The sequence below is a fragment of the Acipenser ruthenus genome, chromosome 3 (assembly GCF_902713425.1).
Source record: "Acipenser ruthenus chromosome 3, fAciRut3.2 maternal haplotype, whole genome shotgun sequence".
NCBI classification, from domain to species: Eukaryota; Metazoa; Chordata; class Actinopteri; order Acipenseriformes; family Acipenseridae; genus Acipenser; species Acipenser ruthenus.
In genome coordinates this window covers 86,950,067-86,974,448 of record NC_081191.1, presented here as the reverse complement: position 1 = coordinate 86,974,448, position 24,382 = coordinate 86,950,067, and the positions used below count along the sequence as shown (strand labels likewise).

General features: G+C 40.2%; 1 protein-coding gene across 1 annotated transcript in view; it reads right to left on the bottom strand.

Moving 5' to 3' along the window:
* Window positions 1–19,268: 19,268 nt before the first annotated feature.
* LOC117435521 (zinc finger CCCH domain-containing protein 3-like) overlaps window positions 19,269–24,382 on the bottom strand; it is a 128,230-nt gene continuing 123,116 nt past the window's right edge. Inside the window, exon 12 of the mRNA XM_034058778.3 lies at window positions 19,269–19,761. Within this exon, the coding sequence (XP_033914669.3) occupies window positions 19,730–19,761 (32 nt within the window). The 3' untranslated portion in view covers window positions 19,269–19,729. The remainder of the gene's footprint in view (window positions 19,762–24,382) is intronic.

Sequence of the window (24,382 nt, the reverse complement as noted above, 5' to 3'; positions counted from 1 at the left end):
CCCCAAGGATCAGTCTTGGGTCCTGTTCTCTCTCTACACCCGCTCCCTGGGCCCCCTCAATGCATCCTATGGTTTCTCATACCATTTCTATGCTGATGATTCTCAGATCTTCCTCTCCTTCCCCCCCCCCCCTCTGACCCCACAATCCCCTCCTGTATCTCTACCTATCTGTTTGCTATCTTCTCCTGAATGTACTCGCATCACCTCAAACTCAGGCTCTCTAAATCTGACCTCCTTTTCTTCCCCTCCTCATCTTCCCCCTCTGATCTCTATCTCCATTCTTCTTGAATCTACCACACTCCCTCCCCCTCCTCAGCCAAGAACCTTGGAGTAACCCTGGACCCCTGCCTCTCCTACTCCCAGCACATCTCCACTCTAGCACGCACCTGCTGTTTCTTCTTGAGCAACATACGAAGAATCTGACCCTTCCTCACTAACTACTCCACATAACTCCTCATCCAGGCCCTGGTACTCTCCCGCCTAGACTACTGCAACTCCCTCCTGGCCGGCCTCCCTGCGTCTACCACCCATCCGCTCCAGCTCATCCAGAACTCCTCTGCTCGCCTGGTGTTCTCTCTGCCTCGTTTCTCCCACACTACTCCACTGCTCCGCTCACTCCACTGGCTCCCAATCACCACTCGCATCCAGTTCAAGACTCTTGTACTCGCCTACCGATGCCTTGACCAGACTGCACCCAGCTACCTCCAGACCCTCATCTCTCCCTACACCCCCACTCGACCTCTCCGCTTCGCCCGCACTAGAAGACTGGCTGTACCTCCTCTACGCTCCCCTGCCTCCAGAGCCCGGTCCTTCTCCAGGTTTTAATTCTGAGATATTAAACTTCATAATAAATGCTGTCTGTTACAGATCATGTGATATTGTGTGTACTATGTGCTTAATGTGGCTTGTCTTAATAGTGTTAGCCAAAATACAAAGAGAGATCTAGTAATCAAATAAGCAGTTCTCTCTTAAAAAAATAAATAAATAAAAAAAAAATCTGTAGGCTTGCTTTACAATGCTTACCTTTACCATGTTTCACTGTGCTAGGTAACCCATTCCATACGCTCATCACTCTCTGTGTAAAGAAATGTCTCCTACCCTCTGTGCTATGACTACCTCCACTTAATTTCCAACTGTGTCCTCCGGTCCTGGTTTCTGTGCTGCTCTTAAAATATTGGTTAGGGTTAATTCCTTTTAAGATTTGAAAGATTTCAATCAGGTACCCCTATATGTTGTAATAGCGGGAGATTAAGACACTGTACACTTGTCAATACTGATCTTCTGTACTGGGATGACTAAGACCTCCCCCAGTGAATACCAGCTGTGCGAGAGAATGTTAATACCTTCATTGTATCACCAGACTGTTATTTCCTAATCGTTCATTTCCAACAGTGCATATGTGAGGCATGCACAGCCGAGGGCTATCTGATTACAAGAGGGCTGGCCCTCGGGTTCATTTTTACAATGGAAAGAGATTAGTGGTAAACAAAAACAGTTTGGAAACATACATTGCAGATTGTATATTAGTCATATACATTAATACATTGTTTATAAAATATAGGGGGTGGAAGATACGCACAAAGTGATTTGCAGGTGCAAAACCCTCATAATGCTGCCGTAAATCATGTTTAGCAGTCGTAAAATCTGATTTTACCAGCCGCTAAAAATGCAGCGTATGTAAAGAATGGTGTTCATCTGGCGTTCTGCACCCGCTATCAAATTAGCATTTTGCCATCATTAATCCATTGAAATTATATTGAAATGCATTCAAATGAAGAAAAGAGCATGAAATTGGGCGGGATCTGGATACTAAGCAGACGCAAACATTATAATGTGATGTAAGGATTTTGCACTTAGGCAATTGCTGGCCCTCCAAAAACTTTCCACCTCTTCTTACAAGGTGCAACCCATTGTAAAGTGAGTAACTGAGAGCTGTAAAAAAAAGCACACAGTTGCAGAGACCTGTCACTGGCTTCAGGATGGCTGCTGTAGTACACTTCCTGATGCGTTGACACTTGGCTCTTGTTGAGGACAGACAGGAACACGTCTGAAGGAAAAGGGCAAGATGAAGAAGACCCCGAATATTCAATCCCAGGGTCACTTTGTTTGGGATGCCGGAGGATGTGGTTATTGTCTCACTCCGCAGGTCATCCTTGACCTCATAACTCAACTGAGGGATAAACTAGACCCCAGTGGTAATCTAGGGACCACTATCCCTGCACATGTGAAAGTGCTGTGTTCTCTGCACTACTTAATCTCTGGTTCCTTTCAGACCACAGTTGAAATGTTTGGAGGGATAGCGTAATCTGCCTTTTCCAGAGTGCTACGAAAATTTCTGGATGTCATGCTAAAAAGGGCAGGCCAATACATATCATTTTCTAAGGATACTAGCATAACTGATGTTGGCTGAGGCATTTGGAAACAACTCTGTTTCATGCTGAGTGACCTCAGCCGTAAGGACTCTCAGCTCCTTCTCAGAAAACTTTCCTTTTCTTTTACGTGCGCCAAGAGGACTTTGCTGCCCTTTTTCTGACATTCAATTTTTTTAGGTTTATATTTTCGTGCTCTACAACTATAGCAACTACTGCTCTCTGTACTCCTAACTCTGCAAGTGTGGCCGCTAAATAGACAGATGAGCTCATTGAGACCCTCATTATCATAATTGCAGATCATTATTTGTGCGTGTTGAGTAATTTGCATTGCTCTTAAACTTACATAGGGTGCAGTGCGGAATAATCGCCTATACTTACATCACCCCCATAATGTTTAATTCGCAGCGTTTTCTTAATGGTGGGTGCTCTTGTGGATCCACATCAACATCAGGCACTGTTGTGCGATGCACTGCCGTTACGGATTCTGTCCCCTACTGGTGAGATGAGATGAGGTCAAAAACTCTATAGCCCTGAATGCAGACGAGCCCGGCTCTTTTGTGTAGCAGTTAAGATGTTCACTTGCAACTGAGACTTCACAAAACTGTGTTTCCCCTTGACACATTTGCGGGCAAACAACACTGTCTTTAGAGCATCGTTGATGCAAGAACGCATCTGCCTACTAGACCAAAAATCAATAGTGAGGCAAACCCTCTGGGCTGACTTGACAAGTTCCAGCAGATTATTGTACTAGTGAATGGAGAAAGTGCTTGCAGCTGGGAATGTAGGCTGTTTGAGTTTCTTGCAAAGACGAGCAAGCCCTATCTGATCTGTAACATAGAAAAAGCCTGGGAACAATGTCTAAATGACTTGTGCATGTATGTCTTTATATTTATGTTGATCATCACTTTTCTATAATGCAATAAACATTTTACAAGACAAATTAAAACTATAGATTGTGTTGTATTTGTTCACATAAATCTGTCTTGCGTGCATTACACAGCTGCATCAGAAGTATTTTCATTTGAAAGTGAAAGTTATCAAATGCATTTGCATTTTGTGAAGTCTCCTTTGCATTTGTATTTAGATACAGCTGAAGTGCACACATTTGTAATCCTAACATCTAATTCAAGCGAACACAATTGAATTGTCTTATGAAAGTCCACAGTGTTTAAGACGTCACTCCTTCACGAGGCAGGCTATTTTTAAAGGATAGAGAATATTTGATCACATATTGTACACATAGTTTACACAATTATAATTTGCTATTTAAATGTGATGTTTACAAATCCCCCTCTTATAAAAGCTTCCCATAGTAAAAGCTTAAAAAAGTTTAATAAAGCACAGTGAAATCATGGTAAAGCATAAGCATTACAAAGCACAGAGAGTTATAATAAAGCAGATAATAAAAAGCATGGTAAACTATGGCAGATGCATATCATAACCATGTGGAAAGCATTGGAAAACTGCAAACATACCGTCCTCATCCCATCAAAACCACATCCTGGCCAATTGAAACAACCACACAAAGGTCAGGTTAGGCCAGTGTTTTACAAACAACCACTGCCCCTCACTGTAATGTCATCATTCACCTCCCCAGCAATGAGGAGCTGTGCATGACTCCTATCCCAAGAGACAGCATGAGTGTCCCTGGTGGAGCTGCACTAATTGCAGCCACACTTCAAAACACTTAAGTCTCTGTTATTACTGCTGTGTCAAAAGAGACCTCTGGGATTTGAAGCATTGCTCATGGGTTTAATAGTCTCTTGTTTTATACACAGACCAGCTCAGGTAGAAGAACTGTGATGTCAGCAACTTGTTACAAGTGGAAACCAGTACAGATGAAAGACATATCCACCATAAACTTTATATATATGTATTCTTCATGTTCATACGTAGGTACATAAAACACATAGCTTTAATGCACACCTTCCCATGTCATAATGCTTTCCTATCTGAAGCTTTTATAAACAAGTTGCAGTCATTTTTTACGGTCTCATTGAAAGCACAGCACAAGAAAAACACACTCAAAATAAAAACATGGAAGTTCAACCCAGGAATGACAGGAACTCCAAAACAACAAGGCTCATACTATAACAGAAGAGTTCCAAGATATAACAAAGTATATTATGGAAAAATATTTCCAGCGCTTTGAAAAATACTGCAATATATTTCTATTCCAAATGGGCACCCTGCTTTGCTTTAACAAGGGTGGCTTTATCAGACTAGTTCAGTTTGGCCAGGTCAGTATGTACCAGCCAGATCAACCACCATGGTAGTGGGTGCCTACATTTGCATGATACATTAACCATGTGGGCAGAAAAGATTAGGAGGACAAAGTCTGGCTGCCCTGACTTACCATCACCCTGCTGTTCCCCTATGACTTTATATAGGGGCAGGACCCCTCTGAAAATGACTGAAGTATCTGCCAGGTTTCCAAGCTGCTGGAATACAAATCTGTTTGGAAGAATAGTAAAGGTTCCTGACTGATATCGGGACTATTCCAGGGTTCGATGAGCCATGGCACAGAGCATGCCTAATGTAAATGACATTAGCTCAGTATAACCTCTTAGCTGAGCTCTGATCTCATTATGTATGCAAATTAGCCAGAACATCACCTTTGTTAGATCCTAGTGCAGGTAGCTCCATTACTGTCAGAGAAATCCATTAACAGTGCCTCATGTGCATGAAGAAGCATACACCTGGACTAGCTCTGACCTTACTTGTAATGATCCATCAGACAGGACTAAGTATGATTCTAAGCTTGTTTGCCCTGCCCCTCTTGTCATAATGGTTAGTCCTTTACTCAAAGTTCTTGATAACGCCAGGGATAACATAAACAAATCCTGTACACTGTAAATACAAGAATACTGCCAAGTCTGTTTTGTGACTGGTATGCAACTCTGTATTTTTGCACAGTATCTTTGCAGTTTTACCATGCTTGTCCCATGGTTATACTCTGCATTTACCATGGTTTACCCTGGTTTGCTATGTTTATTAATATGCTTTACCATACCTCATTATGGTTTACAATGCTGTCCTATGCTTTTGTTAGGCAGTATTCAAAGAGGCATTGTGATTATGAGAAAAAAATGACTTCGCTTTGCACCCTCCAGAGTTCTTATATTAAGAAGAAACAGAAGATCCCCTTTTTTTGTCATGTAAATATGAAAACGTAAAACGTAAACCTGTGTTTAATTCAGAAATCATCCTAGCCATAGACCAGTTTCAGAATATGGTGTATGAATATTTACTGTAAAAAGTAGCAAAGTCATTCTAGAAATCAGGGAACAGATAAAGCACCTGATTTGACTGTAATCAGTGCATTCCATAGGCATAATCAAGACACATCAGACTCATTTGAATAGTGTGGTCCCCCAAGAGCCACACATGGGATCCGTAGGTGATCATCAACGCATTAAATGGAGTTTACGAGACAGGCTGCACCCTGTACAATTAAATTATATTTTTGTGGCATAATAATTATAGAAACGTATTATGCTCAATCCTGAGACACTTATTATTAAACTTCTCTTACATAATTTAGAGGAGAGTGGTGTTGAGAAGGGAGGAGATGAAGGGGAATAGAGCAGGAGCAGCAGCTTGAAAGAGGTGAGTGGGGAGATGGTCCAGGGAGCACGTGCTGGGTTTGTGGCCCTGGAAGTGGGAGGAGAGGTCAGAGTCTGGGAGGGGAGAGAAGGAGGAGAAGGAGGGTGAGTTAGTAAGACCTCATCTAGAATATTGTGTTCAGTTCTGGTCACCTCGCTACAAATAAGGATATTGCTTCTCTAGAAAGAGTGCAAAGAAGAGTGATCAGAATTATCCCGGGTTTAAAAGGCATGTCATATGCAGACAGGCTAAAAAAATTGAATCTATTCAGTCTTGAACAAAGAAGACTACGCGGTGATCTGAGTCAAGCATTCACCAGGGGTCACAAATGGAGATTAGATAAAGGGGCATTCAGAACAGAAAATAGGAGGCACTTTTTTACACAGAGAATTGTGGGAGTCTGGAACCAACTCCCCAGTAATGTTGTTGAAGCCGACACCCTGGGATCCTTCAAGAAGCTGCTTGATGAGATTCTGGGATCAATAAGTTACTAACGACCAAACAAACAAGATGGGCCGAATGTTCTTATGAAACAATTTGCATTAATGTAGCCTACCTGTTCTGTACATTTCTGCACTTGCATTACTTTTTATTACATTCATAGGTTTTAATACATCTTTTTTATTAGTGTAATAAAGATTTAACCGCATACATTCTTGTTTGTTTTGATTACTGTACTGGTGATTGGGGGACATTTTGAATGTCAGGTTATTTTGTGGCAGTTGTAACTCTTTAACCCGAGCACCTAAAACCACAGTTCAAAGTGTTCTAGACTCAGAGGAATGCCAGAAACGACCTCCTAAACGGCATAGTGGTACCCCAAAATCTCAAGTCGTGTCCATCCACGCTACTAAATAATAACAAACAAACGGCTATGCCGTCACTTCTATAAACAAAACAACAAAACCTGCGGCGTTTCACCATCATATAAATACACTAACTAAATCATAATACAATAATAATAATCAAATACAAAATAACACAGGGGCGGAGGGGGAAACCCCGTTCTAAAATAAATAAACCCTGTACAGGGCTGCTCGCCCTGTTACACTAATATATATTGAATTAAATTTATACAGCTATATTTGAATAATATATGGCCTAAGTGTATATTGCTGTCATTAAAGTTTTAATTGTGGCTAATTTAAAAAGATACGACGCCAATGAAGAAAAAAGAACTACACTGAAAGATATTGTACTTTAGTGTGCATAAATGTTGGTGTTGATTGTTATAAATATGTCATCTTTTTTCACACTTTACTGGTTGCAAACCCCCATAATCATTTCTAGTAGGCAGTGTGTGTGTGTGTGTGTGTGTTTCCGGGGGTAAGGGGTTGGTGATGTCCAGTTTTTAAAAAATGGAAAGTTGGCAACCCTAATGTGAACACACCCCTAATATTGATTTCTAAGTTTTAGGCTGTATCTCTGGAGGCGTAGCACCTAAACACTCCGTTCAAAGTGTTTTGTGATCAGAGTAGCAGCCTGAGTGTGCCCAAAATCAGATCAATCCTTAAAAAAAAGTATTTTTTGGTGTAGTCACTTTAAATAAACAAAAACACATGCAGTTCTGCGCAGCACTGGCAGAGGCTTGCGGGTAGGCTCTCTGGATAGCTAAGACCATTGGACATCTAAAGAGACCCCCCTTGCCCCAGGGGTTCCAGAGTTGTGGGGTCAAATAAGAGCCCACCACCAGTCCCCTTCAGCTCTATGGGATGAAAAAACACACTTTCAGGCATATCTCTGGAAGCGTAGCACCTAGACGCACCGTTCAAAGTGTAGCAGCCTGAGTGTAGCATGCCCAAAATTCAGAGCAATCCTTTTAAAAAAGTTTTTTATTGGGATTATAATGGTGTCTAATCCCAATATACAACTTTGTCAAAAATATCTTCAGCAAAACGCCCGCCAGGGGAAGCTGTTATAGGAGAGAGAAACCCTCAACCTGACTGTTCTGCCCGTCTCAGTGACGGCAGCAACACTTATGCAAATAAGCTAAGCAACATTTATTTTGCAAAAACAATAATATCTTAAACTACAAAAGATAACATTCTGATATTTTCAGCTTTTGTTCTCCACACCTCCATGAAATGTATGGTGTTGTTTGGAATGACTATTTAATATAAAATACACTAGGTATTTTTAATAATAAATCATATTATAAAGCATATAATTCATGTCTCTAAAATATGTAAGAGAAGTTTAATAATAATTGTCTCTGGATTGAGTACAACACACTTCTATAATTATTTTGCCACAAACATATAATTGAATTGTACAGGGTGCAGCCTGTCTCGTTGTGAACACTATTCAATACGTTGATGATCACCTACAGACCATATGTGTGGCTCATGGGGGACCACATAGACTATTCAAATGAGTCTGATGTGTCTTGATTACGCCTATGGAATGCACTGATTACAGTCAAAGCAGGTGCATAAAGAGGGAAATGATTTAGCTGACTCTTTAGCAAAAGGAGCTACTGTATAAAAGGAGATTTTTAGTCCTAAAGGCAGAGATAAACATAGTTACCAGACACCAGGCAGCTAATAAAAAATCTGACACAGTAACACAGCTCTATACAAACAAGCCTGATTTTGACTAAGTGAAAATGCAACAGGATGATGATACAGTTTGAAAAATGTACAGACTTGTGTCAGATCCTGTAAACAATATTATTTCTGATGGTGAATTACAGGACTATGATTTAAAAACCATGTATAGCCATAACCTATTAGTCAAAATTGATAAAGCAGGTACTGTACAGCTAAATGGGTCGTTCCATTAAGACACAGAGCAGTAATGCTACAGCACACACATGACGAACCGTACGGGGGTCACGGGGCCAAATATGTACAGTGATGTTGCATAACCTTTTTCAGTTTCCACCTCACTCCGCTAGGCATAGAGCACCACTGCAAACAAAAGTTGTTGCCATGGTCTGACATCCAGATAGACTGGATAGGCCCAGTAACAAGGTAATCTAAAGGAAATAAGTATTTACTGACTGTAACCTGTTGTTTTACAAACTGGAGTGTATTCCATCAATGAAAAACACAGTCAAAATAAACAGCTTATAGAAGACTTATGGCAAACCTTAGTAATAAAAAAGAAAAGTACATATTTCCTACCTTTCAAAATATCCTACCTAGTTAGATTGAACCTCACAAAATCACAGATAGTGTCCTCTGTAGCATATCAAATCAAACTCAAGAACTTCAAAGATGCAATTTTCAAGTGGGTTCATATTAACCAATTGAGGCTGTATTATCCTCAAAGCTTAAAGATATGAGCAAAACAGAATAACTTCAGAACTATAAACTGTGTAATCTACCTCATAGTTTTATAGAAATGATTTAACATGATGAAGTGAATGTATTTTTTTTTTCATATATTTCAAGCCTATATCATTTGTGAAGTGATTTCTCCCATCCCTTCATCCATTGTCTCTTTGTCCAAAAAACCAGGGAGTTCTTCCTTCACTGTTTATTACCCAGATGATGGACATGTGGCAAGAGATACCTGACCCTGAACTTGTTTGGATGTGTTTTTCCCCTGCACCTTGCACATATTTTGAGAATGCATTATATTTGTGTGTGACTGGTATTGAGCTCGCTACACAAGCAAGGGTTTACCCCACACTCAGGGAGGTTTGATTCCTTGACCCACTTACTTATACAATAATTTGAGAGAAAACATTTACATGCAATGATGATGAGAACTGATCTGTTCTTAACTCACAACTAAAAAATCAGAAACATACATCGTAGGTTTAGTGGTTGACCTGGAAAAGGCCCTGCTGTGTGGTGTGCAAGGTGAGTCATGCAGTCAGGGCAGCGCAGGTTCACTTCCTGGTTGTGCAAAGTTGCTGGTCTGCGCTGAAGATTCCACAGAGATCATTGGTTCTGGCACTACAGCAGATCACGCTACAGTGGTCCCTACTAGCTAGGCACCCATTGGTTTGGTTTATAACAACAGACTGGATTATAAAACGTATCAACCCTGCATTGTATACTGTCACACTCATTTCCAATGTTCTTATGAGGAATGTTGCTCCAAAAGGTCCAGCAAGACTAGCAGGAGCCCTTTCCACCATTTTAATGGTCTACTGCCAGCTCCCCTCCACCATATCCATTGCAGGGCTCCAGGCAGTCTAATGCAATACCTGCAATGATTTGCATGCAAACAGGCATCATGTTTTAAAATGAAAGTACATTCTTGTTTATTACAAGAAGAGTAGGCTATATCAGTGTCAGTGCCCATGAAAAAGTATTTGCCCCATCTGATTTTCTGCATTTTTGAATATTTTTGACACTGAATGTTATCAGATCTTCAACCAAAACCTAATATTAGATAAAAGGGACCCTGAGTGAACAAATAACACAAACATTTGATACATATTTCATTTATTTATTAAAGAAAGTTATGCAACACCCAATGCCCCCGTGTGAAAAAGTAATCGCCCCCTTAGACTCAGGAACTGGTTACGCCACCTTCAGTAGCAATACATGCAACCAAACACTTCCTGTAGTTATTGATTAGTCTCTCACAGCGCCGTGGAGGAATTTTGGCCCACTCCTCCATGCAGAACTGCTTCAACTCAGTGACATTTGTGGGTTTTCGAGAATGAACAGGTCCTGCCACAACATCTCAATGTGGGTTAGGTCTGGACTTTGACTAGGCCATTCCAAAACTTTAAATTTCTTGTTCTTCCACCATTCTGATGTAGACTTGCTTGTGTGTTTTGGATCATTGTCTTGCTGCATGACCTAGCTGCGCTTCAGCTTCAGCTCACAGACGGATGGCCTGACATGCTCCTGTAGAATTCTCTGATACAAAGCAGAATTCATGGTTCCTTCAATGATGGCAAGGCGTCCAGATCCTGATGCAGCAAAGCATCCCCAAACCATGACACTACATGCTTGACCATTGGTATGAGGTTCTTACTGTGGCCAGACATAACTGGGCTCATGTCGGCCAAAAAGTTCCACTTTTGATCTGTCCATAGAACATTGTTCCAGAACTCTTGAGGATCATCCAGGTGCTTTTTGGCAAACTTGAGGCAAGCATTCATGTTCTTCTTATTGAGCAATGATTTCCGCCTTGCTACTCTGCCATGAATCCCATTTTGCCCAGTGTCTTTCTGATGGTGGAGTCATGAACACTGACCTTAGCCTAGGCGAGAGAGGCCTGCAGATCCCTGGGTGTTGTTCTAGGGTTCTTTGTGACTTCCTGGATGATTTTACGCCTTGCTCTTGGAGAGATTTTGGCAGGACGGCCACTCCTGGGAAGATTCACTACTGTCCCAAACTTTCTCCATTTGGACAATATGGCTCTGACTGTGGTTTGGTGGAGCCCCAGAGCGTTAGAAATGGCTTTGTAACCCTTTCCAGACTGATAGGCATCAACAACTTTTTTCCAGAGGTCTTCAGGGATTACTTTTGTTTGTGGCATGATGTGCCTCTAGAATCTGTGTGCTGACAACTTCACTCTGATGCTAAGGGCCAAAGTTAGTCAGATTTATATTGGGCAGGGCTGGCCCAAATCAGGCCTGGTTGTAAACCAAAGTACTCAAACAGGTGACCCTAATTATCCCTTTAATTGGGTTGAGTTGACTAGGGGGAGGCAATAACTTTTTTCACACCTGAAGATTGCATGTTTGATTACCTTGCACACCAAACAAATGAAAGAAGCACCAAACTTTGGTGTAATTTTTTCCCTCAGACTCCCTCTATATACTACTACAACCCACAAAAAAATCTGACCAAATACAATGTGAAAAATGTGCAAAAAATGCAGAAAATCAGACATGGGGCAAATACTTTTTCACGGCACTGTATATACCATGTTTCAGTACCACTACATTGTTTACTGCTGAACAGTTTCTTGTTCTGGAAAATGCTAAACATGCTTTCCATGGAAAAGAATGAGCTTGGTATTCCTCACAATACAAGGGGCAGAATTGAGTCCCCTCTCGCAGCTACCCCTTGGTACTGTCCGTTATGGGGGGTCTACTGTCTCGTCCAACAGGTCAGGGGATGGTCCCTCAGACCAAGTGATTCCATACATCGCATAAACATCAATAACACAATACAAGGGGCAGAATTGAGTCCCCTCTCGCAGCTACCCCTTGGTACTGTCCTTTATGGGGGGTCTACTGCCTTGTCTAACAGGCCAGGTGATGGTCCCTCAGACCAAGTGATTCCATACATCGCATAAACATCAATACAATACTAATTGTGCCAATGTCATTGTAGGGGTTTATCCTGATCTACTGAACCTGCTAAACAGTGGGAATACAATCCTGAAGAATTGCTCATTTGACATTAAACATTCAGATTTTTTCTTTGTGATTAATTTGTTTGTGTTTCTTAGTTTCTAAGCAGATTTGATGCATTAATTGGCTGAGGTTGACTTTCCTCTCATTACATTTCTTTATTGGTATTGCAAAGATTGGTGTTACAAAAAAAGATTGCGAACCATTGAAATGTCACTGCCATATTTAGAAATGTTTTGCTTTAAAATAATTTGCTGTGCTGTTTATTTACATGTAAATGTGTTTGCCCTATTTGTGAAATTTACTATATACCTCAATCTGTACTGCAATTATTTAATAAGACAAATCCCATTGTACAATTGTTTAATTATGCTTCTGGATAACAATACTAAGCAGTTGTACCTGTTTAAAAAAAAGTTACCTTTTTGTGTGTGTGTGTGTGTGTGTGTGGGGGGGGGGGGGGTCAATACATAAGAACATAGGAACATTTACAAATGAAGTTTATTCGTCCAATCAGTGCTCGTCTGGATCCTAGTAGCTGATTGATCTTTTGCAGGTCTTAAATGATCCAAACTATACAGCATCAACATGGCTAGGTAACACATTCCACTCTCTTGTATGAAGAAGTGTCTCCTTCCGTCTGTCCTACGTCCATCTCCACTTAATTTCTACCTGTGTCCATCAATCACATCCACTTTGTTCCAAGTTAAATAAATTCACTTTCTTCAACCTTCTTAGCTTGTTCTTTTAAGCCCTGGGATTGGTCTGGTTGCTCTTTGCTGGACTCTCTCCAGGACCACAATGTCCTTTTAGTAATGTGGTAATGAGACCTGGACACAGTATTCCATGTGCAGTCTCACCAGTGTGTTACACCACCTCATCATAAACTCTTTTGATTTGACTATATAAACATTTTTATATTTTGGTAATTTTTGAGAAACTCTTAAAAGACTTTAAGTGTATTATATTTTATTTAAATTGCCACTGTTGTGTATTACTTGTTCAAATAACATCCTGCTTGTGAAATGCTCAGACAAGATTTTTTCTATAGGAACTGGTGGTGTCAACTAGAGATGAAACAATAAATCAATTAATTATTGATCAACATGGTTTTTATTTTGAGAGGGTCAATTAAACATTCATTTAATCGATAGTCGCCCTGGTGCCCTATTTGCCCATATTTTCCTTTCATGTTGCTAGCCTAAAGCTCTTCTGCTAGTATTCGTTTTGTGATAAGAAATGGTGGAATCTATTGAAAAAAAATGTATTCTTGTATTTTTAATAAAGTTTTCTCAATGTATACATTATCTGTGTCACGATCCAGGGACCCGTTTCATAAAATCTCTACAATTGCGATATGCTTGTCAGAAGCTTGCGATCACTCTTTTGCGATCTGCATTGAGAAAAATCAGTAACTCAGTAATCAATTACATAATTACATATAATGACAGGTATGCCAAGGAAAGACAATTTTTAGGAAGAATAAATTGATACAATTATTGAAATGGTTGGCCAACACAGATCCGTTCTAGTTGGCAAGTTGTCAGGAAGTTTAGAGAAAAGATGATGATCACGGATGCAGTCAGGGTGTCAAACACTGACGGGGTGGAGCAGAGAACAGTAGCAATAAATAGATAGATCTAGTGAGCAGAACAAAATTAAAAGGGAAAAGAAGGGAGAAGAAAAAGACCTCAAATAAGGAGAAAAAATTGTCAATATAATTGGTGAAGTAGTTTTTGGAATACGCAAAAAAAAGAAAAGCAGATAGCGAAGTTCTTCCTGCTCTGCCTTTCACCAAACGTTAATAAACACGTCTTTTGTTATCCACCTAAGTAAACAATAATGAAAATAAATAGTTGTAAGTTACACAACTTGTTAATACAATATATTATTATTATGATGATCGTACCCACATCACCAATTACTCCACTGGCAAAGCGATCGTCAATATTACAATTTGCCCAAATGAAACTGCCTTTTGTACTCCCAAGGTATTGAATGACAGCATCTACAACAGACATGTTGGCATCCGAGATGGCTTGAATAACTCCGCATGCACAGGTGCTTCACAGCAGGGGACAACATTGGTATTTGACATTCTTGGCAAATTTCTTGATCTAACAAATCACACAGATTACAAAATTCAGCATATGTTTAAAATAATAATAATAATAAATGTATTTGAATTGTGATGTTAATTTAATATAATCATTTTTTGTTGTTATTTTACTATTGTTTGAAACTCAATGTTAGTTCAGCGTGCACAGTAAATCCACGATGGACTTTGTGTTAATAAAGCAGGTTACCCTAACTAAGAGAGTATTAATATACCAAATACAAGATCATTTTCATCACTGGAAATGAATCCGTGCGCATGTGTGTGTTTTTAAGATAACCATCTTTTTGCTTGCTTTCTCACGGTCTTGGATATGGATTTTACAATTTATCAATATTTAAAGCTATAGCAAATTAATACAGTATATTTGAATCGGACAAACACACTATATATATATATATATATATATATATATATATATATATATATATATATATATATATATATACACACACACACCTGGAGACCACAAATGCTTGAAATCAGTTTCATTTTTAACCCAGCCTCCAGAACACCTCCTGTCTGGTTCTTGTCTCTCTCTCCCCCTCTCACTCCCCTGGAAGAATTTTATAGGAATTTGTCTGTTTACTGCCTGTGACAGCTGTTCGAAAGATCAGGCATGGCTACTGTAGATCAGGTGTGTCTGTCACTGGAGCCTGAGCCCTTTGCTCACCTCACCTCACCACACCACACCAACGCTCTGCTCCCCTCTCCTCTTACACTGGGCACCCAGCACACGCCCACAGCTCTGCAGGGTCTCATACAGCTCACAGATCGCATGCATTCACCTTGCATCCACCTGGGGAAACTTCATACTTCAGTGTGCGAAAGTTACATTGTCAGCTTGACAATTTTATCAGTGACATGTAGTAAACACCAAACACAATGGACTCGGGAGTGGCAGGGATTCAGCCCTGGGTTTGGAATGTCCTTTCCCACTCTGGTGCCACACAAACACAGTCCTGCAGCTTCCAGCACGTCACCCAGCTTCAAGGTTTATAAGCAGCTACGTGGATCGGTGGAAACTAGACATTAAGGGGTTATCATTGGGATGGGTTCCAAAGCAGCCCCCGTCAGTCATACCAGCAGGGGTATATTTATGCTGCATTGGGCCTGGGAAATGCTCTAGGACTCTCCCTGCCTCTTCAAAAGGCCCCTAGAGGAAAGACAGGGCCAGATGGGTGTCCAGGTGCCCCTGCCATCACTCTTCACCCAAGCTCCTGTCCTCACTGCTAATCCTTGGAAAAGATCTTAGGAAACTACTTTACTTTAAAAAGGTGTTGTTTTTAATAAAAGTGTTTTTTAATGTTATTCCTCTAGACCAGTGGTTCCCAACCCTGGTTCTGGAGACCTCATGTGTTTTCTGGTTTTCATTCCAATTTAGCTCTCAATTACTTAACTAGACCTTTAATTGGAGTAATAATTTGCTTAAATTAGACCTTAATTACCCAGTGGAGGTGGGTTGTCGAGGATTTGTGGCACACTCTACAACCCGGTTTCACATCGGATTCAGTGGCCAAGAGTTGCGTCGCACAGTGAAGAACTTATCTGAAGCAGCAGAGAGGAGCAGCAACTGGCTGTGGTTGAGATGGAAATATTCTGGTTGAGGATCTCAAGCACAATAGAAAGAAAGAAACGCTGATGTATGGCTAAGTAAGCTGGGTTCAGTTGAGTGGGGGACGGAGGGGGGTGATGCTGGGACGCCAGAATCACCGTCAAGCCCTCTTCAGGTGTCGTGGGCTAGTCGACGAAACACAGAGGATGGAAAGTGCCCACTTGAAGACCCCAGAGATGTACCCTACTTAGCTCAATCCAAACGGCTGTCATGCTGATGCGCTGGGGAGACCGCACTGTGGCCCCCGGAGCCAGCATCATAGCCGTTGTGTGTGCTGATGCGCTGGGGAGGCAAAATAAGCTGATCCCTGGAGCCAGCATTACACTTCAGCCATCAACACCAAGCAAAAGGATATCTACATCATCAGATGGAAGGAAACGCAAATGGATGGAGACGCAGATGGATCACATTAGTTTACTGTAAAGCTACATCTTAGCTCGTGCTTATCTTGGCGAGAGCCGAGTTCATATCAGCATTAAGTTTTAACATCTACTCTCATGTTATGGAAATCATGAATTGTTTTCAGCTCTTAAACAGTTGCAGACTTCAAGCGAGCTATAACATTTTATAAGTAACTAGAACTCTTTAGGAGCTGAAAACAATTAATGTTATAATTAAGCAATTTATCAGTTCAATTAAGGGTCTAGTTAAGGAATTGACAGCTCAGTTGGAATGAAAACCAGAAGGCACAAGGGGTCCCCATGACTATGGACTTCCCAAAAGTATAACCAAGTTATACTGCACAGTATAACCAAGGGATTCTTATAATGAAAGTTGCTATAGTATTGAAATTGTACTGTAAATCAAATTATAAAAAGTTAAACTTTGAAATAACTTTAAAATGCTGTGACAGGGTTAGGAGCCCTGCACATGAAAAAGTTGTTTTGTATTATGATTTAAAAATGTATTGTTTATTTATTTTAGAACAGGGTACCCCTCCACCCGTGTGTTTGTGTGTTATTTTGTATATGTTTTGTTTTATTATAATTTATGTATTTTTAAATATGCGTTTTATTGTTTTATTAAATATGACGACGAGAAGCCGTAGCCTTTGTTTGGTAGTGTGGATGGGAAGCCCCATCCACAATTAAAAACCTTGTGCAGAAGGTGGCCATCTCCCTATTAATTAATTGTTTAATTTATTGCTAATTGGGAGATAGTCACCTGCATAAAAGCCTGCAGCTCTCTGCAATCTGGGTGGGTGTTTGGAAGTGGAGAACGAGAGCGAGAGAGGAGTCTAAGAATTAAAAAATAAAAATATAGGAACAGTGAAGGCGACCTGACCTATATGTTTTTTTTGGTATTCGTGATTTGTTTTTCTTTTTCTTTTTTCTTTTGCTCTGTGAACAGTGTTTTTTTGTTAAAACCTTTTATTTGTGTTTGTTATTTAAATAAACGGCACACGCTGTGCCTTTTTGCACTGCAGTATTTTGCCGGTTTGTTTTTCTTCCTGCATCTGGCCTGACGTCACCACTCAGCCATCCCTGTCACAAATGCTCAGTCAGAATTATAATGCAAATCTACAAGAAGCAGACAAAGTTTCTGGCTCGTGCCTCCTTCAGTGCAATAAATAGATTTTATTTAGCATTGGGATAAAACTACTGTATAAGAAACTGTCACAGAAACTGTCACGTAGAGTTCGTATTGTTTTACCGTAATCATAAAAATAAAAAAAAACACTACTTAAGGTTGTCAAATAATCAATAATAAGATGGTATTATTTAAAATGTTCATCTCTGCAAACCGTTCTAATGGAGTGTTTTCTAATTGTAAATTGGCAGTGTTGATGAGGGCTTTAATATTGAAGGTGGATTTATGTTGAAGTCAATTGGAGCACATTGAAAGCTTTTATTTTCACTAACAAAATGGTTCCATAAATTTTCCCCACCACATCTATTCGCTTTATAGGTAAAAAATGTGCAGTTTTTAGTAAACATGTGTTTTCATAAAAAAAAAAAAAAAAAAAAGATATCTGGTACTATACTAGGTTAAAGACAGATGGATAGTCTTGCACTTTCATTTCACCTGGACAGCACCCCTTCAGCTCCTTCTTTCCTGTCTGTTACCAACCAGCTGCTTCCCCTCACGACTGACATGTCTTCAGCAGGTATCATGCTTTGTTCCAGAAGACACTGCTAGGGTGAAATGACCTATGAAGTAAATCAGTAACAGACTTTGTAGAAGGCAAGTTGAGCAAACTGAGAACGTTCTTTAACATACTTACCAGATATGTTTTAAAATGAAAAAAGATGTTTGCTAAACTGCACATGTGAAACCTATATAGTGTGTAGAAGTGCATGACAGGGAAGATTTGTGATTTATGTTAGCTGCCACCACTTCAACTGTTTTTCAATATCTGCATGGACATGGGTGCTGTAGATTCAGAAGAAATAAATAAAGAAATACTCATTCCCTAGTGATGCAGATGATGACATTCTTCTTAGACTTGTATAATTTGGCGAAGGACTGTCACAGCACAACTGCAATCAAATATGGCAAAGCTAAGCACATCAATTGGTAAATTTTAGTCACAAAAAGCCCCAGCACACACAGAACATTATAAACAAGGAAGGCAACATTCCACGGAATCTCCAGTGTTCAGAGGACAGCAATGTGCAGCGTGAGCAGTCTGCTGCTGCTGGGTCAAGTACCGGACCGACGGTACATTAACTGGCACAAAAACAAGGGCGTGTAAGGAAATTGTTCATCCACAGGGATGGAAATAAGACTCCCATTGCATAGCAGTTTGATCCATTCCTGGTTTTACTATGCTATTAAGTAGTACTTGAACTTGTTACCTATACACTGTGGCTAATCAAGCTTCTAGTAGAACCCAGAATGGGTGAAACTGCTATGCAATAAGAGTCTTTTTTTCATCCCTGATCCAGAACTATACAACACTCACAATGGCAGAATATGCAGTAATACTGAAAGAAACGGAGTGACTTCTCAACACAGTCTCAATCCAGGCAGTGTCCCGGGGTGTTTCTGGAAAGGAAACTTGTAATGGCACCTCAGCCCATTCCATTGAATGGAAAGGCAGGGTCCGGACCCAAACCGCAAACCACAAACCTCACAGTTCAAAGACGACTGTGTTTCCATTCAACTAAAGAGCAAGTTCTGTAGTCGAGATGTAAGCACGTGTCTAATGCTGATGTCAGTATTATTAATTCATTAGCCGCTAGGAGATCCAAAAAAACCACCAGCACAACTATAGCACGTCACATGGATCAATCCTGCAGATGAGTGAAACATATAATGACAGTCAGAAACCTTCGACACTAGAAGTAACTAATACAATAATTTTATTTAGCGGAATCTAATTTGGCAAGCAGTTACACCTTAAACCTCACAAAGTGGAAGTTCATTGCCATCGCTTGGTACTCAACTGTAAAAATGAGAGAAAGCAAATGAGGGAAAGGCAGCTTTTCTTGTGAAATTAACATTTTTTGTGACTACTCACATAAACACACTTTAGTAGTTGTCACAATAAACTTTTATTTACTCACGTGCATTCCGCACTCATTTGGCATTCATATACAGCTTTAAAATTCCTCTATTCTAGTTGAACAGCTTATTGCCTTAGCCCATATGAATAAAATAACTTTAAAATAAGCTACATTGTTCTTTTTATGTGGAAACACCCTGAGATGCAGTCTACCGAATACAGCCTCCGGTCTTGTTTTTTCCTGAGATGATGTGCAGCACAGTCCCTTATGGCTTGGACGGTGGAAACGGTCTGCTGAGTTTCAGAACCTGGGCTTGATCTGGATTCTCTTCTCTGAAACACAAAACAGAAAAGAGCATGTTATTTTTTTTTGCTTTTTACCCCTATTTCTTAGAATTATGTCTGCAGAAACTCCCCACAACAGCTCAGGAGAACTGAAGGTCAGTGGGCATCCTCCGATCCCACTGCCATGCGAATCGCCTCTTTAAACTCAGGAGCTCCACAGGAGAGTAGGGGCTGCTGTAACATGGTGAGATTACTCAGGGGTAGATGTACTAAGATGGGCCAGTCGCAGCGCAAACATACTGCAGTTTGCATTTTCGTTGTGACAATATGCAAAGTATACATTTTGTCGTATGTACTAAGACAAAATATGTTAATGAAGAGAGCTGCAATATACAAATTTAAATATTTGTTGCGTCATCTTTGCGAGACCTCTAGCATTGCAAGAGTCGTGCGACATTTTTTCGAATAAATAATGAAAGGCAGTTTAATCTCATCAGATTCTATAGCGGGGCCCCCACCTTCACCTCCAAATAAAAAAATGTGTTTCTCTCAAAAAGCTTTTCATAATCATACAGTAGCCCTTCGCTAAACCGGACATGTTTGTTAAAAAATACAATATAAATCACACACACATACATTTATAGTGCTCAATGTATTTTAAATGTATAAATCATTGCACTGAAATAACACTAATGTGTTTTGGGTAGGCTACACATTACACTATGTAAAAATATAACTCTGTACAGTAGGCCTATACAGTACAGTAGTAAAATCAAATTAATACCAAGCGCATTTTCTTTTTACTTTAGCCTGTAGGCTACTGGTAACACAAAATAAATCATGCTGCTGCATTGTACACTTTGGTGTACAATGCAAATGAATTATTTTAAATTGAAACTATATGATTTTAGAGTTTTTTAATTATTATTAACTTTGCCTACTTAGTAGCCTAGACAAGTCACATAAAACAGATCATGGTGCCACATTGACAAGTTATGATACTTACAGGAGGACAGTCAATTCTCATTAATACAAATTTCAAGGGACCAAATTTTGCATTATACCACTAATTCGTATTGTCACGAGTAGCCTATAAGCCAAATGTATACTGTCAGTTTTTATTTAAGTTAGGTCAATGGTGCAGTGCTACATTGTGCACAATTACAAACCACCTGCACATTAATAGAGTAGGTGTGTTTCCTGTTCCTATATTGTGTGCAGTCTATTGCTCCAAAATGTTGGGGAAAGCACAAATGTCATAGAAATTTGTTTTCAAGGCTTGTAAGTACACCCTGCTTTTAGGGAAACATAGGTATTTGGGTGTTCGCCTCAAAAATGCATTGAGCACAACTTGCAACACATGAGAAAAAGTGAACTGGGAAATGTCAGCAACAGCTGCCACAGTCCCCTGAAAGGACCCAGAGGCAGGGTGGACAATAGTTTGACCACTGCACGGCTTCTCTGAGTGACAGGCTCCAGGTCATCTTTTAAATCAGACAGCAGCTTAAGAATTATGTGGCTGCTGAGCCTGTACTTAATTTGGTCTTGATTTATATCAAAGAGGGTAATGCAGATACAAAATACTCTTTCTCTCTCATTCTACAAATCACTCGTTCTCGCTGCAATCACAGCGGCCATGGTTAAGGGATAGTGTTTTTCATACTGCAGTTTGCTAATTACGACTGTTTAAAACATGCTTTCAAAAGCTCTTAACAAACTAATACAATTGTAAGTGTTGCAATTGCTGGCAGCTTTAGTATTATAATATTGAGAACCCTCATTTGCATCTCCACCCCATTTCTGCGAATTTATGCAGGAACGCCCATAACTAGATATTCACCTGAGGTTGAACTGCAAAGAAAAAACGCTGCCGCAAAGCATTCCCTAAAAAGTCGCTAACAGCATTGCGCTTGTTTAGTACATTTCACCCTAGACTTCCGACTTGTTTGCAACTCGTTTATGACTATAACGAAAGACGCAGCCTTTTTGTAAGCAAATTAGCTATGTTTTATTACTACTATATTGCAGGAATTGCACACTATTGACAATAACCGGTAAAACACTGCATTAAAAGGCAAATATATGCAGTATTATCTGTAATCCTTGAACACAATTGAATGCTAGTTTTTATGTACTGTATGATGTTGTAATCAGATACTATTGAATGTTAGTTTGTTATAATTATGTACAATAAGATTGAATGTAAGAATGCAAAAGCATTAGTCACACATGCTGCGGTACACTTGACAGCCATCTAGTCGCAGCGTGAGCACAGACTGAGGGGAGCCAGGCTCTGTAGGATTTTGACCAATCAGAGAGTTTTGATAAGGATGCCTTACTTTCTATAGGTTGCCTGCTACAGGGTCTAGGGGTGGAACTATGGCTATTTAACCCCGGGAAATGTGAATGAAAAGTTGTACTGAACTCGGTGCCTGGAGTCATACCCAGGGATACTTTGGATTCCTGTATTGAAGATTGTTATTTTGTGTACCTTTTACTATTTGATTAAAGCATTGTAAAAACCAAACAAGACAAACAGTTTCCATTAAACGCAAGCGTGCAAAGCAGAGGTCCAGAATCTGGCATTTCCCGAGTCAGAGACGGAGTGGTGCGGTGAGGAGTGGCAGCAGCAGATCCAGCATGCAAGCATAGTAAGCAGCCAGTGATTCCTGAGTCAGAGACGGAACAGGCGGCGACGCGACATCAGCAGCAGATCCAGCATGCAAGCATAGTAAGCAGCCAGTGATTCCTGAGTCAGAGACGGAACAGGCGGCGACGCGTCTCATCAGCAGCGGATCCAGCGTGTAAGCAGAGAGAGCAGCCAGTGATTCCTGAGTCAGAGACGGAACAGGCGGCGACACGACTCATCAGCAGCAGATCCAGCGTGTGAGCGGTGAGGCAGCAATTCCTGAATCAGAGACGGAACAGCTGGGAGTCCCGAGTCAGAGACGGAACGGCGCCGATGCGGTTCTCGTCAGCAACAACACGCATTAAAATAATATAACTAAATAGACCGCATCTAACAAAGACATCCAACTACACTTTTAGTACATTTACCCCTTGGTCCATACTGATTTTGCCTCCCTAACCTACGGCATCACCAGAGCCAAGGCGATGCTCCCTATGGAATCTCCAGTGAACACTGTTAACTTTGCACAGCAAGGAAACAAACCTGCACTCCTCTAACGGTGTGACTCACCCTGCACGCCTCCCGACCATGTCTTTACCAGCTAAACCACTTAGAGTTTTGTTTTATAAATACTCAATCCAGAACATAACAAATCATACATTTAAAAAAAAAAAAAGTTTAACATATAAAAACTAAGGGGTATATTTTCAAAGTGTTTACTCCAACCTTTAATTAACTTTAACTTTTTTAAGGAGGAAAACAACAGCTGTTGACGTGTAATTAAAAGACTAAACACTGAAATATTAAACACTTTGAAAATATGGCGTAACTAACGAACGCCTTCCTCAGCGTTACCACAAACTGGCATTAACCAAAATGCTACTCTACTTGACACAGGGGTCAGTTTGATCAACCTACATACAGCCAAATAAGCCACAGGCTGGATTTTGTTTTTCAAGCATTTTACTGCACTCGGGTATCATACTGGATTGCATCCAGGGATTATCCACCCAATGATCTAAATAAATCCTGCTGTTGCTTATCCTGAGGGTTTTAGGCTGATCAAATCAACCCCTAAGTTTCTCAATAGGTTTGTATCTCTCGTATAAACAAGCAGGCTGGATTTACAGCTTTAGGAAGAGCTTGTTATGTAGATTCCCCTGAGAGTGGTTCATTGAGATGTCACATCTCATCTGAAGTGCTTCCTGACACGGCAGAGCTTTGGGCACTCATGCACAGGTGCAGTACATTATAAGCTTTCACATGCTGCTGCGCACAGGCAGGCCAATAACCAGTGTCAAGCATGAGCACATGTTTGATTTCTGCTTTGCTGGCTCTATACCATGCTTCAAAAGAGCTTTAACATCACAGCTATTCAAATTTACAACAAAAAAGAACATCTAAATGAATATAGATACACTTATTTAACTGAGAGAATTAGAATAAATATTTTCCTGTTTGTGTTTTTAATTGAGAGTTACATGGTCAGTTCAGCCTATGTAGTCCCAAGTTTGCGTCTTCTTTTCTGTCACTAACCAACCAGCTGCTTCCCCTATTGACTAACACGCTTTCTGCTAGTGACATGACCCAGATGACACTGCTGAGGTAAAATGACCCAGGAAGGTCATGTTTAACAAATATCTTGAGGATAAGTCATATAACTGAGAACTTTCTTGACCCTTAATATATCATGTTTTAAACTTAAAGCAAATGTTTACTATTACGTGTTTCTTTCAAAACTCCACAGCGGAGACCCATGTAGTTCATGGAAGGACACAAACAGATGAGATTTATGGAATTATTTTAGTAGCTTCTATCCCTTTAAGACGATGGTTTCTATAACACTGGAGAACAAGCTCCTTCCAGACAGAAAGCACTGGGTAGTCAAACAAAGTCACTTCACTGCAGGAGCTGCCTCTATTAACACATGAGTACTGATCACTTCCATTTTACAGTTACCTACATAGGTGTCTTATAAAATCAAAAATAAATGTCCTTTGCCCTGCGGAAGTGTTAAATAACTGATGAAACATCTCGTAG